Source organism: Symphodus melops (genome assembly GCF_947650265.1).
Source record: "Symphodus melops genome assembly, chromosome: 22".
In the NCBI taxonomy this organism is placed as follows: Eukaryota; Metazoa; Chordata; class Actinopteri; order Labriformes; family Labridae; genus Symphodus; species Symphodus melops.
In genome coordinates this window covers 10196963-10218298 of record NC_136712.1, presented here as the reverse complement: position 1 = coordinate 10218298, position 21336 = coordinate 10196963, and the positions used below count along the sequence as shown (strand labels likewise).

Here is a 21336-nt window from a genome sequence, read left to right as displayed (position 1 = left end):
CCAAAGCGGTGTGTACAAAAGATCATCCATTCATTCTGTTTTGTAAAAACAAAAAGGGAACCAGCGACAACTTGGGTTCTTCACATAAAATCTTATTTCATATCAAACTGTGTTCCAAACTGCTGTCAACATAACAGTGCTGCATACTACCACCTATCCTCACTGTTATGGCAACATGTCAATCCATGTCCATCCCTCTGAGTTGTTTGTAAAACATTGTCACCTATTGGGCTGTATTTAACAATAATATCCATATAATTCAGTAAGACATCTTAAATACTTATATAAGTTAATTATTTAACAGCTAAGTGATGAGGAGCAACAATGCATTGTGGGAATATGACAAGTAATCCCTCTGTATTATAGTTAAAAATGATGGTTAATTAAGTATACATCCAGACAATTCTTGCATACACAAAATTGTTCACGATCAGTTCATTATGCACTACAGTATACATTCCCTGTGATGACAATGAATAGACTCAAAGGTTGATGTTTCAGATACAGCCTATATTTCCGGTTTCACTAGCTTTAACTTCATAGAGCTGTCTTGCATTAGTGCTTTGAGTAGTGAAAGTGCAACTCAAAATGTTTTAAGGTTAAGTAGGGTAAAGTTTTTTTTGTCCAAATAGGTTGTTATATTTTTGCTTTGTAGCACAAAAAAAGCTGGTATATTGACATCACAGCCATGTCTTCCTTTGTATTATTTGTGAACTCCAGTAAGATTTGACACTTGGCTTACTGATATAACATGCAGTCAAAGAAACTGAATATCAGCTATACACACTAATAATGAAGCATTCTGCTGCCACTGTTGCTGCAATTACACACATGATTGACTATGAGGGGTTACTAGCAGACTGTGGTGTGGAAATAGCTATTACATGTGTTGCAATTGGGTCAAAAGTAGCACAGTTAAAGCCTATCGGTGTCAGGCCCGAGGGCTTCCAATATGCTCAAATACGAGGCCACATGTCAACCTTTAAAATGTGTCAGCGGATGTAATCAGTTGGCCACTAAGAAGACTAAATGTTGTTTCCACTTTTGAAAACAAACTGGAGTGATAAGGGAGGCCCAGTGATAAGAATTTGTTTGTGTGTGTGTGTGTGTGTGTGTGTGTGTGTGTGTGTGTGTGTGTGTGTGTGCGTGTTGTTGTGCCTGTGTTCATTTGAATGGATGTGTTTGCTGCCCAGAGATAAGAGCGTGATGGAAACCACTCAACCTCACAGCTAAATCTGACAGATATGGTGTCATTGTGGGGAAATGGAAGCAGGCACACAAGCCACAGGCAGACACATCTTCAACATAACATCAGCTCCCAAAAGACTTAAATCGGCCCTTCAATAGGGTTGTTTGCATTATCCATGTTTTACTGAACAATGGCAGTATTTCAGACTGAATAGGCATACAATGGACCAGGAAACAATAAGCTGCCATGGAGAGACCCCTATTCAAACTAACCTTGTCTGCCCCTGAGGAAACAAAGCGTCACATCCACCAGCAGGCTTTCTCCCACAATCCTTCAGATTATGATTTTTGGTGAACTTCAGCTCAATAGAAGTGAAATTGATTTTCATTCATTTAAATTGACATATTGTGAACAGTGAGGAGGCACAGGTGCTGCGCTCAAATAATCTGCCAAATCTCATTTCCTTCTCTGTACTGTTGTGAGTCAAGAGTCTGCTCTCATGTGACAAGGGCTCAATGTCATAAATGTCTCATTTCAATAATAAAAAATATCTGACATGCAATATCACCTGCTGAAGCGATGGTAAAAAAGATGATGGATTCATATATTTGAGTGGCAGGTTGTGCATCTGGTTGACTGGAATTGACCAACTGAAACACGCTGACCCTTGACTTGTGTGTGAGGAGAATACCACAATTTGTAACAAGCCGCCAGCACAGATAAGCAGAACACAAAATAGCAGGTTGAAAGAACCTTTTTTTCAGATATTCTTGTCCTTCCTAAACATTAAAGGCAAATAAAGCTACTTAAGTGAGCAAATTCCCCAGTAAGTTTTCCCCATAGAGCTTGCCAAAGAAGTTGCAAATTCAGATGGCTAATGAATGGCTAATGTTTTAATGGAGCGCAGAAATTAATTTTCATGATCCTTCATAATTAAAGTTTTTTTGGTGAGCCTGAGGCGACTGGTAAGGCCTGCCAGGATATATTTCTTATTCATTTAAAGTTGCCCTAAACCTTACATGTCAAAGGCAGCAAGGCAACGTTTGCATCTTTCATCCTTAGCGTGTCCCTTTATTAGCGTCTTCCATCCACTAGCTACTAGCTTGCCCCAGGTTTAGAAAGTTAAGGACTTTCTCTCAGAGATACAGAACGTTTTCCTGAAAGGTTTTCTCATATTACATGCTAACTTTTCAAACACTATCCGTTATGTTGGGTTTCTTATTACTTTCCATCCCTAAGTACTCTGAAAGCACAGAGTGAAAAACAACCTCTCATTTACACAATTACAACACCTGCCAATTCAAAGGAGTGTTTTGTGCAGTGAGGGATTAAAATGTACATTTCAGAACAATTATAGACAATTTCAAGATAAAAACGATTCTCGGTGTAAATGACAGCGGTTATGCTGTGATTGGATTCAAAAGGAATTGAAAAGATTTGATTATTATGTGAGCCCTATTTTAGCACCATCCCTCTCATTCACTGCTTATTTAAAATTGTAGCATAAACACAGTCTTTAACCAAATTGCTGACTTTGCTGGGTGTAAAATTAAGGGCCCTTTCTTTCCTTTTGGACACCTAGAGTTTTAGAGAGTATAGCAGGCCTACTGTAAGTGTTTCTGTCAACTGTCATTTTACAGTTTCTGTCAAATGTAGTCCTTGCTACATTTGGCAAGGAGAAACTTCAGGGAAAAGGCCATTATTCCTTGTCATTATATCAATTTGATGCATACTGTCATAAATGTCTAGCTCATGGCAACCATTTGGAAGTTGAAATGCAAAATTTTGACCTCAGTCCTCCTAGCTGTGCAATTTCCCTCACATTTAAATGATTCACTTCATGAAAACAGAAAAACCCTGACTCAACTTTAAAAGTGAGGAAAGTTGGTCAGATTTCACTTCTAGTTTGCATTTTCAGCCAGGCTTCCTCCCAATCAGCAACTGCTCCCCATGTATTGTAATGCTCTGCTGTTTTACATTTCTGTATCGCACCAATTAATCAAAGTGACAAGGTATTTAATGAGAGGCAATTAGAGTGTTAACCAAAATGCAAATCAGGTGGAGAGAGAGTGCAGAAAGGGGGTGGGCGGGGGGGGGGGGGTCTTAGAGATGTGAGTCTCTGTTGGTTGTAGTGTCGGCTTGGGGCATGCATGTGTGTTATTCGTGTGTGTGTGTGTGTGTGTGTGTGTGTGTGTGTGTGTAAGTGATAAGCTATGGCAACGGGTTCAAGGAGATTTCACTCAGTGCTTGTTTTAGGACCCTTGTTCACCAAATAGAGTTCAACGGTTCCTGTATTTATGAGCTCATCTGCACACATGATTGCATCTATGTCCACATCTGTGTAAGTTGTTATGAGTGTCCTTCAAAAAAATTTCCACAGACATGGGCTCCTGCAAAACAGGCAAAAACAACCAATTAGTTCTGCATGGAGGAAGACTGCATGACACCCTGAAACATGGATTTAATAGCTGTTGTCGGGCAGGATGTTAAGTAGTCCTCACAGGTTAATCCCTCCAACATCACACAGTATCTGTCTGCAAGTAGATTAGACTTGGGATCGCTGTTCACAGTGCTGGTTTTTTCGACTTTAGATGTTTGCTTCAGAAGGAGTATTCACAGTAAAAAATGTATGACATTTTAGCAGAAGAGCCGCTTGCTTTAGATGCTCGCAGCAACAGCACAGAGCAGTGCTTCCCACTTGTCTCTGTTCAATAATACCTGCTAAAAGTAACAGGCTGCTGTACTGTCCTTCAACTGGTTATCCTGCATCCATGAGCAATCTGCAGAGCTGAAGTGTCCTCCAACAAGATTGACTTTGCTGCTACATGTGCTCATTGGCTGCTGCTTCCCAATGAAGAGCTAAAGAAAAATCTTATTTCCTCTAAATCCTAGAATAACCTCAAACAATGTTCACAGCATTCAAAGGCTAGCAACATGAATTCTCGAACAGTATATATAACTATTTTTGTTCCTTTATAACATCCTACCCCTAAGTCAATTTTGTAGGTAAGTCAAATGACAAATGTGTGTGAATGTGGAGGAAAAACCCAAAATGGAACATAAAGGATTTCCAGTGTAAAATTTAACATTCACAACTTCATTTTTTTCAATAATTTATATCTTTCGAAGAATTTTCTTAAAATAAGAAATACTTATTGCGATTACTGTTCATTGTTGGTGCTTTGTTCTGTTCTTAGTATCAAATGATTTAAATATTTTCTCTTAAATCATATTAATCCTTGGTTTGTTCCATTTTTCTTTTTGTGCCTCTTTGTCTTGCTGTGCAGTTGTTTCTCTCCCTTTTTGTCTGTCATTGTCACTGCAAGTCAGCTCATTTCATTAAGATTCAGTTTTTCATAAAGACCCAATATTTCAGTAACGCTTTTTAAAACAGACAGCATGTTGTTCTCTGTTTCTACCTATGTCTTCTTTGTGTTTCTCTCAAGGGTTTTCCTGTCTGTCGCTCTTCACATGTCTCATTCCCCACCCCAGCGGTAGAAACACGCACACAGACTTCACAGACTGTTGACTTGTGACTGTCATTCCAAGCAGCCATTTCTGATGTAAGTGGAGGGAAATCAAAGGTTATCAAGCACCTGAGAACGCATTAAGAACCGTCTCATTTCCTGCTCTTTGTAGTACTTATTTATGCAGGGTGGGCTTCCTTTCAATTAGGCTTTATGAATACAGATTCTTAACACTGGTAAAACCTTGGAATCTTCACATGATTTGTCCTGTATTCTGCTTTTTTGACTAAGTATTTGCATATTTTCTTTTATTCATATATCAACAACTGTTTATGGACTTACAGTAAGAGACCTCTAGCGCATGAAATATCCCTATCACAAAGTCCAATCAAGTCTTTGTTTATTTATTCTTTATTTGTGCCACAGTTTGAAACAAAATTAGCCCATTCAAGGAGCAGACAATTTGCTCTGACGGCGTAGTTTTAGTGCTATTATCCAGATCCTGTGGCCTTAAAACTAGTCTCCCTGAAGCCTGTATCACCATTTGTTAGAATCATGTTCAATGTGCAATCTGTGCAAAAAAGTGATGCATCATTGCATTGACTGTTATTAGCCATTAGCTTACTGCCTAAATGTACTTCCAGATTTGTACTCTTCATTATCTTTTAGTTTGTAGTACTTTGATAAGGGCTGATGTAAAAATTATGAACAGAGAACTAGTAAATGTCGGCATTCACCAATTGCTGTTTAACATTAGGCTCCATTAATTTTTGGAAGCTTATCGGACTCAGATATATGTGGTTTTGCTGGAATTCTCTGTTGTTTTCCCTCCAATTTTAATAGACTTTAAGTTTTCTAATAATTTGGGAAGCATTAAACTAAAGTCAGTTGTCCAGGATCATGGGAATTTAGTGGATTAGGTACAATTACTAAAACCCAAAAGTCAAGAGCCATGCTTGACTCTGAAAACATGTATCCACAATCAAACATACTGTACGCAGGTAGCTTTCTCTCTTAAAATGACTAATGCTCTCTGTCTGGTGGGCTCATACATCATGGCAGGGCTAACATGTCTGTGTTTAACTAATAGGCTATGTGTCCTCAAGCAGCTACGTTTGGCACTGGTTATGACAAACTGCATCAACAAGACATTCATTACCCTCAACATCCTAGCAACCGAATCACAATTACCGGGGATCCACGAGTGAGCATCCAGCCTCGCTGAAGCTTTTCCTGCACAACACGTCGCCAATGCATAAATTAGCCTTCTTTTGTCACATTGGGGGGTTGGCGGGTTGAAAATTAGCGTGGTTTGTTTTGATGAGACAGAGTGCACTGAAGGCGAATGACTGGAAACTTCGTACTGACAAATCAATTGAAGTCACTTTCATTTTCACTCTGCATGCGTCTGTTCATATGAATGTTGTTTGTACGTCTGGGTATTCACTCCCAATGTGTTTGTGTGTACGTCTTTTTACGCACGTTTGCTTGTGTGTGTGTTTGTGTGTGCATTCATGCAGATACTTGTCTTGACTGACTAATGTACTTGGCCTGCGCTGCACCAGGACTCTATTGTTGCACAGTGTCCTCCCCACAGTCATTAGATCGCCATTAATCTCTCATCTGCCATTAAAACAACAGCCAGTGAGCCTGGCTGAACAATACAGCGGCCCCTTCCTCCAGCCCCATGACACATACTAGCAATGAGTTTGAATTAGGCTCTCGGGGGTCACCGATTAGACCCACATAATTCATCCAGATGACTGAGTTCACAAAGAGGTTATGTGTTACCCCTCTATATGGGAAAACCTAAACTGGCCCATAAATGCAGATTCTTGTGCAGTATTTGTCTCAGAAACAAAGTTGGTAATTTGCTGCTTTTTTATTGTCCAGAAACACCATCATGTGTTAAACCATTATGGTGGGATCCTCTAAAGACGGTAATTTGCCTGATATCTTTCTTCGAAAGACCTTCATTAATGAGGTGACATAATCTTTCATTTCCAAACATATGGACACTGCAGTTTAATTTCAGTCATCTCAACATCACCCTTGTGCACAACAACAAATGTGTTTATTTATTCACCGCTGGAAGACGTCCTGCAACACCTTGCTAAAAAAACTACACATGACCATTGGGGAAGAAGTTTGACAGCCAAAGACATAATGGAGAAAAGTTGTTTTTGTCTATATTTTTTGTTCTTCTTTTTCTTTGAGATGAAAATGTCTCTTTCATAATCCAATTCAGTTTTCTGTCATCCTTGTCATTCTTCTAAGTCTGTTTGGGTACAATGGGTTTGAGAGTGCCTTAAACTGACCCCATATGGACAGAGAATTGAAGACAGTCAAAGGCAGAGGGTAAACTGTGACTGCATAAAAGTAGAACATGATGGACATTTGGTAAACTCATAACACTATAACAATAAAACATCCTGAATCGCACAATCTTTTTCTATCTTTGAATGTAGAGGGAAAAATACTGAAAACCGGATTAAGACAGTGTGGTAATCTACCGTTACCATAAATCATTGTGTTAATGACTTACGATTTTTGAATGTAAAACTCAGGATTCATACTTATTTAATGCAGTTTCCCTCTGAAGCTTTGTTATTCACATGAGCACAAATTTGGCTAAAGGCAAAAAAACACTCAGCTCAGGATTCAGGGGCATAATTAGCAAAACATGCTAAAGCTTGAAAAGTGAAAACATTTTACTCTGGAGCCGAAAAATAAAAGATTTATGTGCTGCTTTTTGCATAAAATTAAGCTGTTTTTCCAAGAAGCCACAGTGTGAACTTTTTCCCTCCACCCACCAAATCTTTGCCTTTTTTTATAATTTTAAAGTGATGCATGCTTATGCTCACTGGAAGCATCTTACCCATTAGCATTATTCATAACATGAAGCTTCCCTGGTCGGCCTTTGCTGGAGAAGAAAAACGACTTCACACCCTGCTAACTCTAAGCGGGTGAGAGGAGCTCTCCTGTGATGAAAAATACCTTTATCTAAAAGTGTGGTTGCTTAGATAAGTGAGAGATACAAGATGGTGCAATTTACCCCTCATTCGACCCGCCTCAATCAAGACCTACACTTTATTCAAAGGTTTAGGAAGCCGAGAGTAAGCCTAGAAAATGAGTGAGTAAATGGGTAATCAAATTTTTCACCAATGTATCATCAGTCAGATGATGATTAGTGTGCTTCTGGGTAATTTTCAGACCGTATGGCGGATTGACTCTTTGAATCAAACAGTTGTTTCTAAAAAAAATAGGTCACTAGTCTAATTTGTGCGAGTCCCCTCCTGACAAGACTTGAAGTGTTTTGCTCTGATTATTACTGACGAATGATGTAAGGCTTCAACAAGTTTTGTCTGGTTTTTTTTATTACTTTTTTGACTTTAAGCATATGAATACTTAATGAAAAATGTTTGAAGATCCCGACAGAAAACAGTGTTAGGAGTGTCCTTTTTTTTACAAAAAAACAAAAGAAAAAAAAACATATCTCTAGAGAATTTCTGCTTTAACAGTTCTTCACAAAAGGGAATTATTTCCCCTTACCCAACCCAAAACTGGTGTTGGAATAAAATGGACCGCAGCAACCAGCAGAATACCATTTATACTGCAGGAAGGCTTTTCAGGTGTATGTGTGCCTCTGTTAGGTCTCATTTGTCTTTGCACTTGTTGTTCTGTAGAGACTACCGTGAGTTTTCTATTTACAAAGATATTTCCGACATTTTCCAAACCTAAATGGATTTAATACAACTGCATCACAGGTGAGAACATCGATCAGATTTCCTTAAACTTAGGACAACAAAACCCAGCCGCTGAGCCTCCATTTCTCTCCATCCTGAGGGCGTTTCCCATATCAACACAAGGCTTATGGTTACACCCCTTGCTAAATGTAATCCCTCATCCCCCTTACTGTGCAGATGGTTTAGTGTCATTCTATCCGTAACTGGACTCGATGCCAGGCTCTTAGTGGGCGCGAATGCCTCCAAAACCCAAGTTGGTTAAGTTGGAATTGGACACCAGTGATGTTCTGTAACCTAATCTCCCCTTAGGCCACCTGGACCAGGGTTCAAAGCCACATTGGCATTTAAGTCTAATGTTTTCTCGCATAACAAAAAATGTGCTCTCAAATGAGAATTGCACTTTTGCTGCCAGGATTTTCCTTCAAAAGTTCGGGCATAGAAATGTTGTGCTAATTTTAAGGATTTTATTTGTGTTTTAGCACCCACGCCCCTGCATTTGCAAAAATATCCGCAAGGAATTTTCAGGTGCATGTATGGCTTTTTGCAGCAGGGATTTTGCAATGTATCCATAACAGCTCCAGATGGTTTGTCCTAACATCTGTCTAAGCTGACGAAACAAAGCCTGCAGTGTGTGGCCATAAGGGCTATTATTGGGTTATTCTGGCACAAGGTTGCCTGCAAACTGCATTACAGTCACAAGCTGACAGCACACACTGAGACCAGACAGCATTAGTGTCTTTATCCAACACATGAATGACAGAAAGTGTCTGTATTTTTCTTCCCATGGTTTCTCCATCAAGCAGAGAGAATCCCGGGCACCTCAGAGGGCGGGGTCATGCCATATGAGTCCGTTAGACAGACAGAGGAAAAACAGGAGAGAAAGACAGACAAGAGCAGCGGAATGGAACGGAATAGGAAGAGTGTCTGGCGACTGATAAGTGACAGGAGGAGGAGGGCGAGACTTTGTGTTTGGTAAGGAGGTGCGGTTAAATCAGGAAAATAGAAGGATTTAAAGGACTTATTGATGGCACATGCCTCGTCCTTTTCTCGCTCTGGTTCTCTCTTGTCATACTTTACTACTGCACTGCCTGTTTTTTTCTCTTTCTCCGACCTCCTATCGCCTTGGCCAGGCCACTTGGCTGATTGGTGAGTATGGTAATAAGCAAGAGGCTGATAACAACTGATAAGTCCTCTTGTCAGGTGCTAAGAGCATTAATGACATTTTTACGCAGTCGTAAAAAAGGGAAAATACGCCATAAAGCTGATGAATGGACAGGCCTCGTGTGAATGTACACAGTGTGTGCAAATAGGCATCTCTTAACACTGCCATGTGGTTGTGTGTTAATGCCTACTTTGCCTTGTCTGGAAGAGAGGCATGAGGAGGGGGTGAGGAGTCATTCTGCCCTCAGAAAAAGGGCTTTCATCCTGGGCTTATCAGAGCCAACGCAGGGGGAGATCGTTGGCCGGTGAAGCGAGACGACGACTGTTGCTGTCCGCTCAACCCCCCACACTGAGACCGGTCTTTCCCCTGACATTCCAAGTCCACTCAAACACACACAGAAAATAGTGTTTGTGCAGGATTTCTTCCAGACATAAAAGAAGAACACAGTTAATGTACCTGTAGTGGGCTCAAAAATACATAGTCAATCTTCCATTCCATTGTTTGCGTACTGTACTTTTATGGTTAGCAAACTGCAAACAGCAACACCAAGAAGAGGTTTTATCCTGATGGTGAAAAATCACTCATTTCCTGTTTCCTCTTTTGGAGGGCGACCAGAAGATGGGAAACCTGTGGTGCCGTCGACAAGGCCATATGCACCTCTAAATCATTCGCCACTATCACCATGCTGTGCAACAATGAGCAACTATAAGCATGATGGAAGACACCAGATGATCTGTGTACGGCTGCAGAGATCATTTCCATAATGCTAGATTAACACTTTTAGGAGGTGTGTGTGTGTGTGGGGGGGGGGGGGGGGTGGTATTATTTTGTACCTTGAGGCCATTTAGTGTGGTTGTGAAACTCTTCTTTTTTCACTGTGCTGGCTTTTAGAGCAAGTGCATGTGAGTTAGCCACGCAGAGAGACTTGTCAAGTGGAATTACACTCACAGGTGAAAAGGTCAAAGCGAATGACCTGCACAGACAGGAAGTCAACTTGTAAGGCCAAAAAATGCATGAAAAATGGAAAGGTCGCTCTAGTCAATAGTTTTTGAAAAAGGTTCAAAATCCCATCAGAGACTCAGAGACAGACAGAGAGAAAAGAAAACATGTCGTTTGGAACCAGTGCTGTGCCTGTGGGCAGCTGATAATGCAGTGATACCAGCGATATTTCGTTACACTTGGTAGATAACTGCAGGTGTAGCTTTTCTGCTTTGGCTCCCATTCAACAGTCGAGGAAAAAAAGCCTTAAACCTTGAGCCTCCCAGGCTGATATCAGTGATAAAATTCTACTCCTCTATCTGGACAAAGCCGTGGTCCGGGTCTGAGGCGACCATATGGAGGTGACGGCTGTGTGGGTACGTCCGTAGCTTCCTCTGCTCTGTGGGCACCATAGGTGGTGGCGGGGTTAAGGGTTCTCTGTCTAGCCCCGGCCATGCTGTCTAACAAGCTGGACATGTGGTAAAGCATCTGTCTCTGGAGGACAAGCCCACACCAACACCTAAATAAAAAAATGCACATGTATACGAGGTGGAAGTTGTCCTGGCAAATCTTCCATAACACTGCCTTTTTTGAATACATGTCCTGAGACGTACCATACATTTAACGTGACCCAGTACGCCGAGGAATTATATTTATGTTAGTGTACCTTGCAATCTACAGTCCGTGATTCACAATATAAATATATCTGCATCATCTAGACAGAGTAAAACACAAAGAAAGAATGTATAGGCTGTCTATTTTTCATTTAATCTGTGCTTACTTCTGACTTTGAAGTCCTTGTACATTTTCCATCATAGGGTTAAAAACACTTCACTTAACTTAACTTAACTTGTTCAAGTATTGCTTTCAGTCAACATCAATCTTTTCTAAAACCTTAACTCAGCAAGGTTAACCACTTCAAAGTGCAGAAAAAAGGAGTCTTCAAGTCAGGTTTCCCAGCAGAAAAAGAGCAACATGAGAATCTATAATTGTAAAAGAAAGCTCATTCATATTATCTGGCGCGATGACACTAAACTCATGAGCATTATAGTGATTTTGAAAACTATGATATTCCTGCTTGGACAAGCTTTTTCGTCATCGTTAAGTTTTTTGAACAAATATCATGGGAATTTAAAGCCGGATCGGTTTTGAAAATGTGCTGATAGGAAAAGAACTAAATCATCTGATTTAATGTCACCCTTATGGATTATTACTTTGGATGTTTACCGTATGTGAACTTTGAACACATATCAGCGAGACTAATGAACATGGGAAACAATAAACGGAACAGGATCTTTCTAAATGGCTTTTTGAATAAACACTTTTTGTTTCCATTCATTTCCATAAATCAGGATTAAATCACCCAGAAACTGCCTCACAACTCAGTCACCAAGCAGGTAATCCATCCAGGGGAGGATAACACACAGGGTATGGAGTGACGGTTGTGTTCCGTAAATTTAGGCAGCCTGGTATTGTTGAGAGATACAATAATGCTGAATTTGGTACCACGAAAAGGACAAAACACACGCGTCTTGTGAGACGCTGGAGGCCAAAGGCTGTGGAGACAATTTAACACAGCCACAAGCAAAATACATGGAATGGCAATTGCTACCACTAGAATAGCGCCTTGGGGTGTAAGTGTGCAGAGATACACACGCACACAAATCACAAATGAAATGTTGAATGTAAATAGTCTGACCAGAGTCATAAATCTCTCAGTGGCCACTGAGCAGCTGGGGTCGGTCAGTCCTGTCAGAATAGTGCAGCTGTGTGAACAGAGATAGTCACTGTGCTGGTGGTTGTGATGGGGAGACGCCGAGGCAGGCCTGCAGGCTGAAAACTGTAATTGGCCTCTGAAATGCTCTGATACTTTCTCAAAATGAAAGGTGCTGAACAGGTCTGTTCCAAACACCATCTATCCATTTATAGAGGGAAATTACCACCGTGACTTTGAAAAAGCTGCATTCGGTTTTTACCACAAAAGACATTTAACAAAAGGGAAACAAAGCAGCCTAAATGCCAGGTCACAACAGAACACAAAGTTTGTCTCTGTTTAAATGTCTTTCCCTGATGCCTGGTGACGAACAATACTGGCAGGACTGGTCAACTGCTGTAGTTACAAGGGATGACTTCATCAAGTTGAGTATAAACACCAAATACCAATGCAATACCAACGCTTCTAGAGTTTAAATCCAGAAGAGTTTACGGTGAATGTCTGATTTGCTATGCTGTACTTTAAAGTGAACCTACCTTTAAAGGCCTTGAGTTTCACATTGTATTAATTTTAACCAGAAAAGACACCCATTAAGATTCAAAATCTCCTCTTCGAGAGCCTCCTGGCAGGCATTGAAAGAGTTTCACACAGACAACAAGCAGCCAAGCATACAAATATTCAGTTTAGTTTTTTAGTAGCAATTGTTGTTTTTTGGATGACAGAGTGGCTACAAATTGTTACGACACTATTGTGGTTGACAAGTCCTCATTCATGATACATTTCAGTCAATGGTAGCCAGCCCTAAATGCTAACCTGTTTTATCAGGATTTTTCTCAGAATGGGTCCATTATTTGTGCACGCTCTGTCCCGTTTCCTGACCCATAAAAAATGTTTACTGAAGAAAATGTGTGCCATTTCTTATGAATGGACTTGTTTTTGCAGCCAGTGCAGTCACCCCCTACTGGTCGTTAGAAAAAAATGCAGAAACCCGTGGCACCATTGCAAGCAATTGTATTAACAGAATAAAATGTGCTCATCGGAAAGTATGGATTTTTCCATAGAAATATTGCCATCGCTACCATCAAGAAAGCCTGAAGATTTATTATGCCAACAACTGATTGCAAAGATATCAGTTTATTAATTTGATTAAGCTGTTTCTTATTTGATGAACAGAGAAACAGAAACAGATATGAACAGGAAGTCATTTTCTTTTATCCTCACATTTTTCATTGGTTTAAAAGGCAATCGACTGTGACAAAACTCAGGACAACTGGGAACAGCTCGACCAATTCTCAAGTAGCATTGTATTGCTGTTATATCCCTGCTCTAACAATATTCTTTTCTTTCTTTCTTTTATAATGAGCAGGTGGTATCCTATTGTGTAGCACCATTGGAAGTGAAACCGAACAAAAAACACTTTCAGAATCTGCTCTCTGTTTGCCAAGAGAGATAGACTGATGAAGGTTATGTAGAAGGAGAGGTTTTTTTATTTAAAAAAAATAAGCGAGATGACGAAAGGAGTCTGGAATGATAAAAGAGAAGAGAAGACAGAGGGATTGTCGACGAGTCTCTCTGGATTTGCAGAATCCCCTCAGCCACCAGTTTTGGGACAAAGTCACGCTGACACACTTACTGCCTGGTGAGCTCTCTTTCTGTCCCTCTCTCCCATTCTTTCTCTATCTTTACCCGCTTTCTTTCGCACTGATAATGAGAACTGTAGGTGTTCGCCGACTGTCAGATACACACCATAGAGCATTTAACAGTGAGCTACTGTCCTCTGTCTCTTGTTCTCTCCCTGCACACACACTCACAGAGGATATTCTTGGATAGCTGCCAAAGCGACAGGACACCTACAGTGTAAGGGGGAAATGGGAGGAAGGCATTAGGCTCATTTTATCTTAGTTTGAGTCAAATTATATATTAACCCTGCGCCTTATCAAACAGTCATATACTTGCACATGATAAGCCAAAATACAGTTGTCTGAGATGCAGCTGTTTAATTTCCTTATGTGACATTTATATATACTTCAAGGCATTCAAACTACCTTCTGGCTAATCTTGAAGAAGGATAAGACATGGTTATGTTCAATGCTTGTCACTTCTTACCTGCACAGTCCAAACGACAAGTTTTTTTTTTAATGACATATTAAATGTTTTCTGTGCTGTTAAAAATGGACATGCAAATATGGGCTGTGATGGGAATTCCCTTATTCTGGAGAAAATCTCAAGTGGACACTTGAGGAACTGCAGCCATTTTTGCGATTCCTAATCAGCTTCTTCTATCAACGCTTGGAGATTGCCTCTTGGTCTAAAAGTTGATTTTGTTATCTTTTGGTTTAGTCAGGCTCGCTGTGTCACCTGATTTAATTCAGTTGGTCACTTCCTTTACGTGTCGATAGATAACTGGAATTTGGGCAGCAGTAGCTCAGTCCAAAGGGACTTCATTGGGAACCATCGGGACGCCGGTTTGAGTCCCAAAATATGGAAGTTGGTCTGGTCGCTGGAGAGGTGCCAGACCACCTCTCGAGCACTGCCGAGGTGCCTTCAAGCAAGGCACCAAACCCCCAACAGATCAGGGGGCTCTTCCAGTGGGGGCAGCTGCCACACTCTGACATCTCTTCATCAATGCATGACCACAGGTCCTGCTTGTGCACGTGTGTGATTCAGTCCTGTGTGTGTGAGAAGCATGTCTCTAAAATAACAGAGTGCGAACCAGAATTTCCCCCTCGGGAATTAATAAAGTATATAAAAGTAAATTAATTAAATTTGCTCAGTTTGTCCAATTCCTCGACAACACATGAGCAGCCATGAGCTCCCGTAGTTCATTTTCTTGCATTCCATCCAAGCAGACAACACAGACATCAGCCATCTCATTAAAGAACGGAGACACTGACTGTAATGAGCTTGAGCCTGCAGCACTGTGAATAACATTCATAAAAGGATCTAGCTGCAATGAAATGTAGGACAGTGATAAAGTGTCTTATACTTATCGTCTAAGAAAAAAACGATAAACTTTAACATGATTGTTGTTAGACACGCTGGGAGTTCATTTCCAAAGAGTGCTATAAATAAACGACATGTTCATGACATTTCGTCCCACTGTTAGTTTTGTGTCCTATTAAAGTACGAGCCAATGTCTTCAACAGAAGCGTTCATTGTCATGGTGCTGTATCCAGTGTCTGTAACAGTGTAAGGCACTGAATGATGAATGAGCCCTCGCTGCATGGCTTGTATTCGTCCGTACTACTTCACAACAGAGGAAGCCCAGCTCTGCACGTGTTTCACCACAATCCGCTTCACACATACGACCATATTTCTAATGTAAAAAAAAAAAAGTTGCTACTGTATGTTTCACGTTTTTTTTCACCGCACTGTCATTTAGGGTTGCAGTGACAGACTGAAACTGTTAAAAATATCACTTACAGATTACCAAAGCCAATTAAACGCAACAATTCTAAAGATTGGCATTTCTTATTTTTTCTTTTTATGAAAAGCCACACTTCTTCACACTTCCTTTCTTATTAACACAATCCAGCCAAGCTTAGAACCAGATATGTTCACAGTATTTTACTGCTGAAAATGGTAATATGATCATTCGTGGAGGCAGTAATGAGAGTGTGAGGCTTTCATAGTGAAACGATGAATCTGGAATGACTATGTATGGTTTATGCTTCAGTTCAGCCTGTTCATGCATATCACATAAATGTTAAGGGGCGAAAGTGTGTGATCGACTATATATTCAATAAAAAATAAAATGTGTTCGTCAGCAAGGGTGTGAAAACTGTCATATCAGGTCAAAGTCAGAGAAAAACAAAAACAAGTCCAGTTCTGATGAACAACATAGAAGCGAAAACAGCAGAACACATTATGCCACTTGTTCTTTGAACTGTGTTGCTTCTAGACAGTCGCAGGCAGAGGAGATATGATGAATTCCCCTGGAGCCAGCGCGGGAAAAAGAGCTGAACTTGTTCTCATCTCTCTTTTTGCTGAAGAGAAATAACTAGCTCCACTCACTTTGATGGAGCCAGGAATACACACATACACACACACTGGCTCTCTGCCTGTCTGCTTGGAAGTAACTCATTTTTTCCCCTGCATCTTCTCTCTATCCCTTCTCCATTTTTGTGCTGCTTTCCATCTTCAACCTGTCTGCTGTCTTTCTTTTAAAAAAAAGGCTAACTTTTACCAAACCTTCCTGTGACTCTTCCCTACATCACCACATCACCTCTGTTGCTCATTTCCATGAAATCCAATTATTTTCCAATGCTAAGTCATTACTTCCATCATTATCATGTCTTCCTTTGCTGCCATTCAGCTTAATCCCACCATTAAACCTCCTGCAAAAGTCTCACTTACCTGTGCAATCTCATACAGCAGTTTGTAGTGTTCCTCCCGTTTCTGCAATGTGCACAAATTGCAGCCCATTCTAGTTGTCAGGGAAACAGTGCCGAGAGCCCGCTGGAGTGTGTGTGCAGTCTGTGGCGTGTGTATGAGCTCCCCCCGGGGCGAGACACACTCGGGCTCCTCTTCCTTGCGTTCCCCCACACCTCTTTCTCATCCGTGTATCCTCAGAGATCCCCCTCTGTCGCTGCAAGGGCAGGAAACACACTCACACAGAGTGTGTATCAGTTCACTGCAATAGTAGAAGTAGTTCCTTCAATGTGTGAGTGTTTGTGTGTGTGTGTGTGTGTGTGTGTGTGTTTGTGGGGAGTGTATCAGTGCTAAGAAAAAGCACCTGACTTCTGCTTCCTTCTCTCCCGTCACTCCTTCCCTTGACTCTCACTTGCATGCCTACATACACCCTCTACACTCTCTTTCCTCCACCACCTCCTCTTCTCATGTGAGCACACACTCATACGCTCACACACTTTTGGCTCATGGAGACACACCTCCTCCTGTGGCAGTCTGTCTACACATGCCTGGTCCTACTCCGGCTCATGAATAGACCGCTTCCTCATTGGCTGTTAGAGGAAAGGGGGCTGGGAGAAGAGGGAGGGAACTGGGTCTTATCTTGTGCAGATTCAGTATCTGAACACCAGTGTTGGTGCTTGCAGGCTAAAGGAAAGACTTGACACTTACATGGGCGTCTGCTGGTTTGTGATTGTGGGATAGATTCTAGTAAATGTCCGGACTTCTCAATCTGGGTGTGTTCAGACTGGGGTACTGACTTATGAAAGGGCTTGAAAACATTGTTGTTGTTTTTTTCCAATCTATCTCTCATATAACCTAATCTACTTGATAAGGGGGGAAATTTCAAGGCTTGTCAGAACTGATTATTCGTTCAAATAATCCACAAATGTGTGGTGTCAATGTGATTCATGTCCTTCTCCTAATCAAGTCAGAGCCTCCCCCAATCTACAGTTTCAGATTGTACTGCCTCTAATGGAATAGCGGCAATAGTGAATGAGAGCGAGCAGAAGCATCCCGCTGTGAGAACACAACGAGAGTGGCAGCGAAATGCGACGTATAGTGCGTGGCGTTGACGGACTGCGGCATGCAAAGAGTGTGTGTGAATTGAGGGTTACTGTGAAATCTTGTGTCTGTGAAATCGCCGCTGTGAAATTGTTACTCTGATTTTAGATGTGCAGTCTGGGGGGTCAGGCCAAATCGTCTAGTGAGGGCCTCAAGAGGATTATGATTATGAAAAATCTGATGTTCCGGAATCCGAATTAGAATCGGTTTTTATTAAGTGCATTTACATATGCAAGGAATTTTTCTTGGTGTATTTATGCGAAAGAAAAAACAAGGCTAAAATAACTTAAAGTAAGTACTTAAATAATATATGAGAAGCAGTTACCAATATATAAAATAGAATTCTCAAATATAAAAAACACAAAATGTACAAAGGATGCATGAGAGAAGCGTCAATGTCACTGTCTGCAGTGCTCTAAGGTTCATTAAAGTAATGTATGGACAAACACAGTCTATAGGCCAGATATGGCTGACATTTTATGGAAAACAAAATTCAGTGTTTGAATGCAAAATTTACATAATGGAGTTATAATCCCCAAATGTATACATTTCCACACAAACAAATCTTGATCAGCAGTTAAAGTGCCAACCTTACAGGTAATCAAGTTATTTTGAGGCCTTTTTGTCCGCACAAGTATTTGACAACTGGATTTTGTGAGGAAATCAATCTCATTTGGATTCAATCAGATAGCGTTTTGCACTCAGTACAATGGTCGCAGGAGTGGCATTTAGTGACCGCCATAGATTTACAGTCGAAGAGTAAAAGTCACCAAACAGATGCTCCTATCTCTCTGCCGGCAGTTAGACAAGGGCACCGGACTGGGCTGACACACACAGGAAGAAACACAGACGAGTATTGATTAGCTTCAAATTAGCTTCCAGCCCAACTGGCCACTCTCGACGGGGGTTGAGGGGACAGAGGAGGGGAGTGGGTGATGGAAAGAAGAGGGAAGAGCACTGGAGATGTGCGAGTGAAGATAAATGGAAAGTGCAGTGGTGGTATTGCAAACCTGTCACGCTAGGAATTATGCTAATTTACCACAGCAAATGTGTTTCTGTGGAAAATTTATACCAGCAGTATCCAGATTAATTTCTCTTTGAGGAAAAGGTTGTCATTGAACAGTTTTATGGTTATGTTTTGGCACTCACAGCACTTTGTTCAGGAAAGAGAAAGATTGAGGTGTTGGTTAAATAATGAGAAAATCTAAAGTGAATTTATTTGAATTTTAAATTGAATATTTTTGTTTTCGAAAGAAGATACTCTTTTTTCATATTTCTTGTGGAAACATTCAAAGTTTTTGAGAAATATTTTCCATGGTTGGGTTTGAATTCTTTTTTTAATGTTTTTGTTTTCCTCCTTTTGAAGACTTAATGCTGTTTCTGTTACATTAGCAACTTTAAGAGACACAAGCTTTTACCCTCTTGTTACCTACAAATTTACTCAAATCTTTTATCTTTGGGATCAATTTGACCCCAGCAATTAAAACCTCCAGAAAATGATTCTGATTGGAATTGTTACCCAGGTACTTTATATTTGTTTGTTGACGACATAAATAGCCCTTTAGATAAAACAACCAATTCAATGCAGAAGCTAGCAGGTTAGGCTTACCAGCGAGTCCTTCAAAGTAGCTTCCATCAGAAAACATTTGCTAGCAAGTAAATAATAGCCTTCAAATGTATACCTTAAAGACATAAGTTTGGCTTATTACCCACCAAAGATATGCTGTATCTAAGGAATCCAAAAAGTGTTTTTCAAAATCAAAAGAAAATCCCTGTTTTTCCATTTTCTCTTAATACCTGGGGCACCATACAGAAAAGATACACCAATTTGCCAGGTCCATACCAAGGAAGAGATTTCCCCTGAAATCATGATTTGCAAAACAAATTAGTATAAACTTCACAGGGCTAAATATTTAAACACTAAAAACTATATCAATTTACATATAGCATTTGACTTTTCCCCCCTGGACAGTAAACTCAAGTGTATCTTGTTTGTAATCCACCGGAGGACAAACAGTAATAACTGTAGGCCTTTATCAAAATAAAGACACCCGGGTATTAAACAGCATGTTATTGGATGGTTGCTTATTCTATAAGTGTGCAGCCTTCAACTACACAATGACAATTATTGGACACTCTCAATGCCAAGCAAGTCACCATATTGTGTGTTTTCTATAGTCATTGTGAGAGCTCCTTGGACATATGAGTCATCTTTTCTTTCTACGATGTTGCTGAAGTTCATATTCTTCCCTCATTTATTTTTCAATACAGCAGTTCCAACGAACAACTGATCTGTTTTGGAAAATTGTGTACTTCCGAGCAAGAGGCAGATACAGCACTCAGTCTGCATGACGAATGGCTGTGCACTGTTAAGACTATGAGCGGAGAGCACAGATGCGTCATCCTCCTTATCACCAGTCATGCAGGTACAAGGACCATAGTGGTTCAGTCAAGGGCGTCAGAGCAGATCCAGATACAGCCCCCCAGATAACACTTAACCCTTTCACGCCGTCCACTCTTGTCCCATTCTGATGAGGTCACCGCTTTCCCAAATGACCTCTGAAGGTGACTTCTTCAGGGGTGACATCACCACCTAATGAACTTTAGGATCCTTCTGAAGCTTTTATGACTTTTTTTTTGCTGTTTTTACATCACCTCTGTGTGTCTCTCTCATCTTTCTTTCCAGCCCTGATTTTTGCAGTCTGAGAATGGGATTAGTAATCTTTTTAAACTGCCACTTCCATAAACTCGGATTTGCTGACGGACAAACATTCAAAACCCTCAACACTTATCCACTAACACACTGAGACATCCAAAAAATGTGACGGACACTTCACAAAGAAAGTGTGTCTTATCCCTCCATTTTAACTCGAAAGGAAAGTAAATCTGAGATGCATGACATTTCTGCTCAAGGTGACATCATCATTGTGTTCATTTATGGCCGTTCACCACCATTTTTATTGTTCATATCAACCACCTTCCATCATCTGTACACCTCCTCTCCTCCTCCATGTCCCCTACTTGCTCTATTGTCTCTGCTGATACGAAACACCGGACAGACGTCTGGCTCATGCGCTCCTATAAAATTGAAGAGACTCGTATAACTTTAAGAGACGTGAGAGTCAAAGCCTCGAGATCAGAAATTATAATATTGCACAGACAAAATGTGCTTCATGGTCTTTGATGTCTGGAAACTGGACTGGCAATACAGGCAGCAGAGAAGTGTCATACCTGTAATGTCGTATGTTGAATAAATTCTTTGACATTTAGTTAACTTAAAGGTGAGGAAGTCTGAGACAGGTTCAAACAGCGGTACCAGTCATTTCATATTTAACGGTAAAGTCCCGTCAGTGGGATCTGCCAGTCAGTCAAAGGTTACCAAAAATAGCTTGCTCCAGGGGAAAAGTGTTGCACTTCAAAGGAAGCCTTAAACGCCACATTAGCATAATGTCCTATATGGCTGTGATGGAAAGAAAATTGGCCACTTCACATGTTCTTCTCTGAAAATAGAAACTTGTTAGGTAAGCTCTGAAGCCATTTCAGTCTTAACTCGACGGTAAATCTGAGTACAAACTTTGAAAACTGTCAAAGTTGGAGGTGTAGCGGGT

The 21336-nt window shown here is 40.6% G+C and overlaps 1 protein-coding gene across 1 annotated transcript in view; it reads right to left on the bottom strand.

The window, feature by feature from the left end:
* Positions 1–17121, bottom strand: part of pdzrn4 (PDZ domain containing ring finger 4) — a 34755-nt gene extending 17634 nt beyond the window's left edge. The window contains exon 1 of the mRNA XM_079334690.1: positions 16613–17121. Within this exon, the coding sequence (XP_079190816.1) occupies positions 16613–16681 (69 nt within the window). The 5' untranslated portion in view covers positions 16682–17121. The remainder of the gene's footprint in view (positions 1–16612) is intronic.
* Between the last annotated feature and the right edge of the window lie 4215 nt (positions 17122–21336).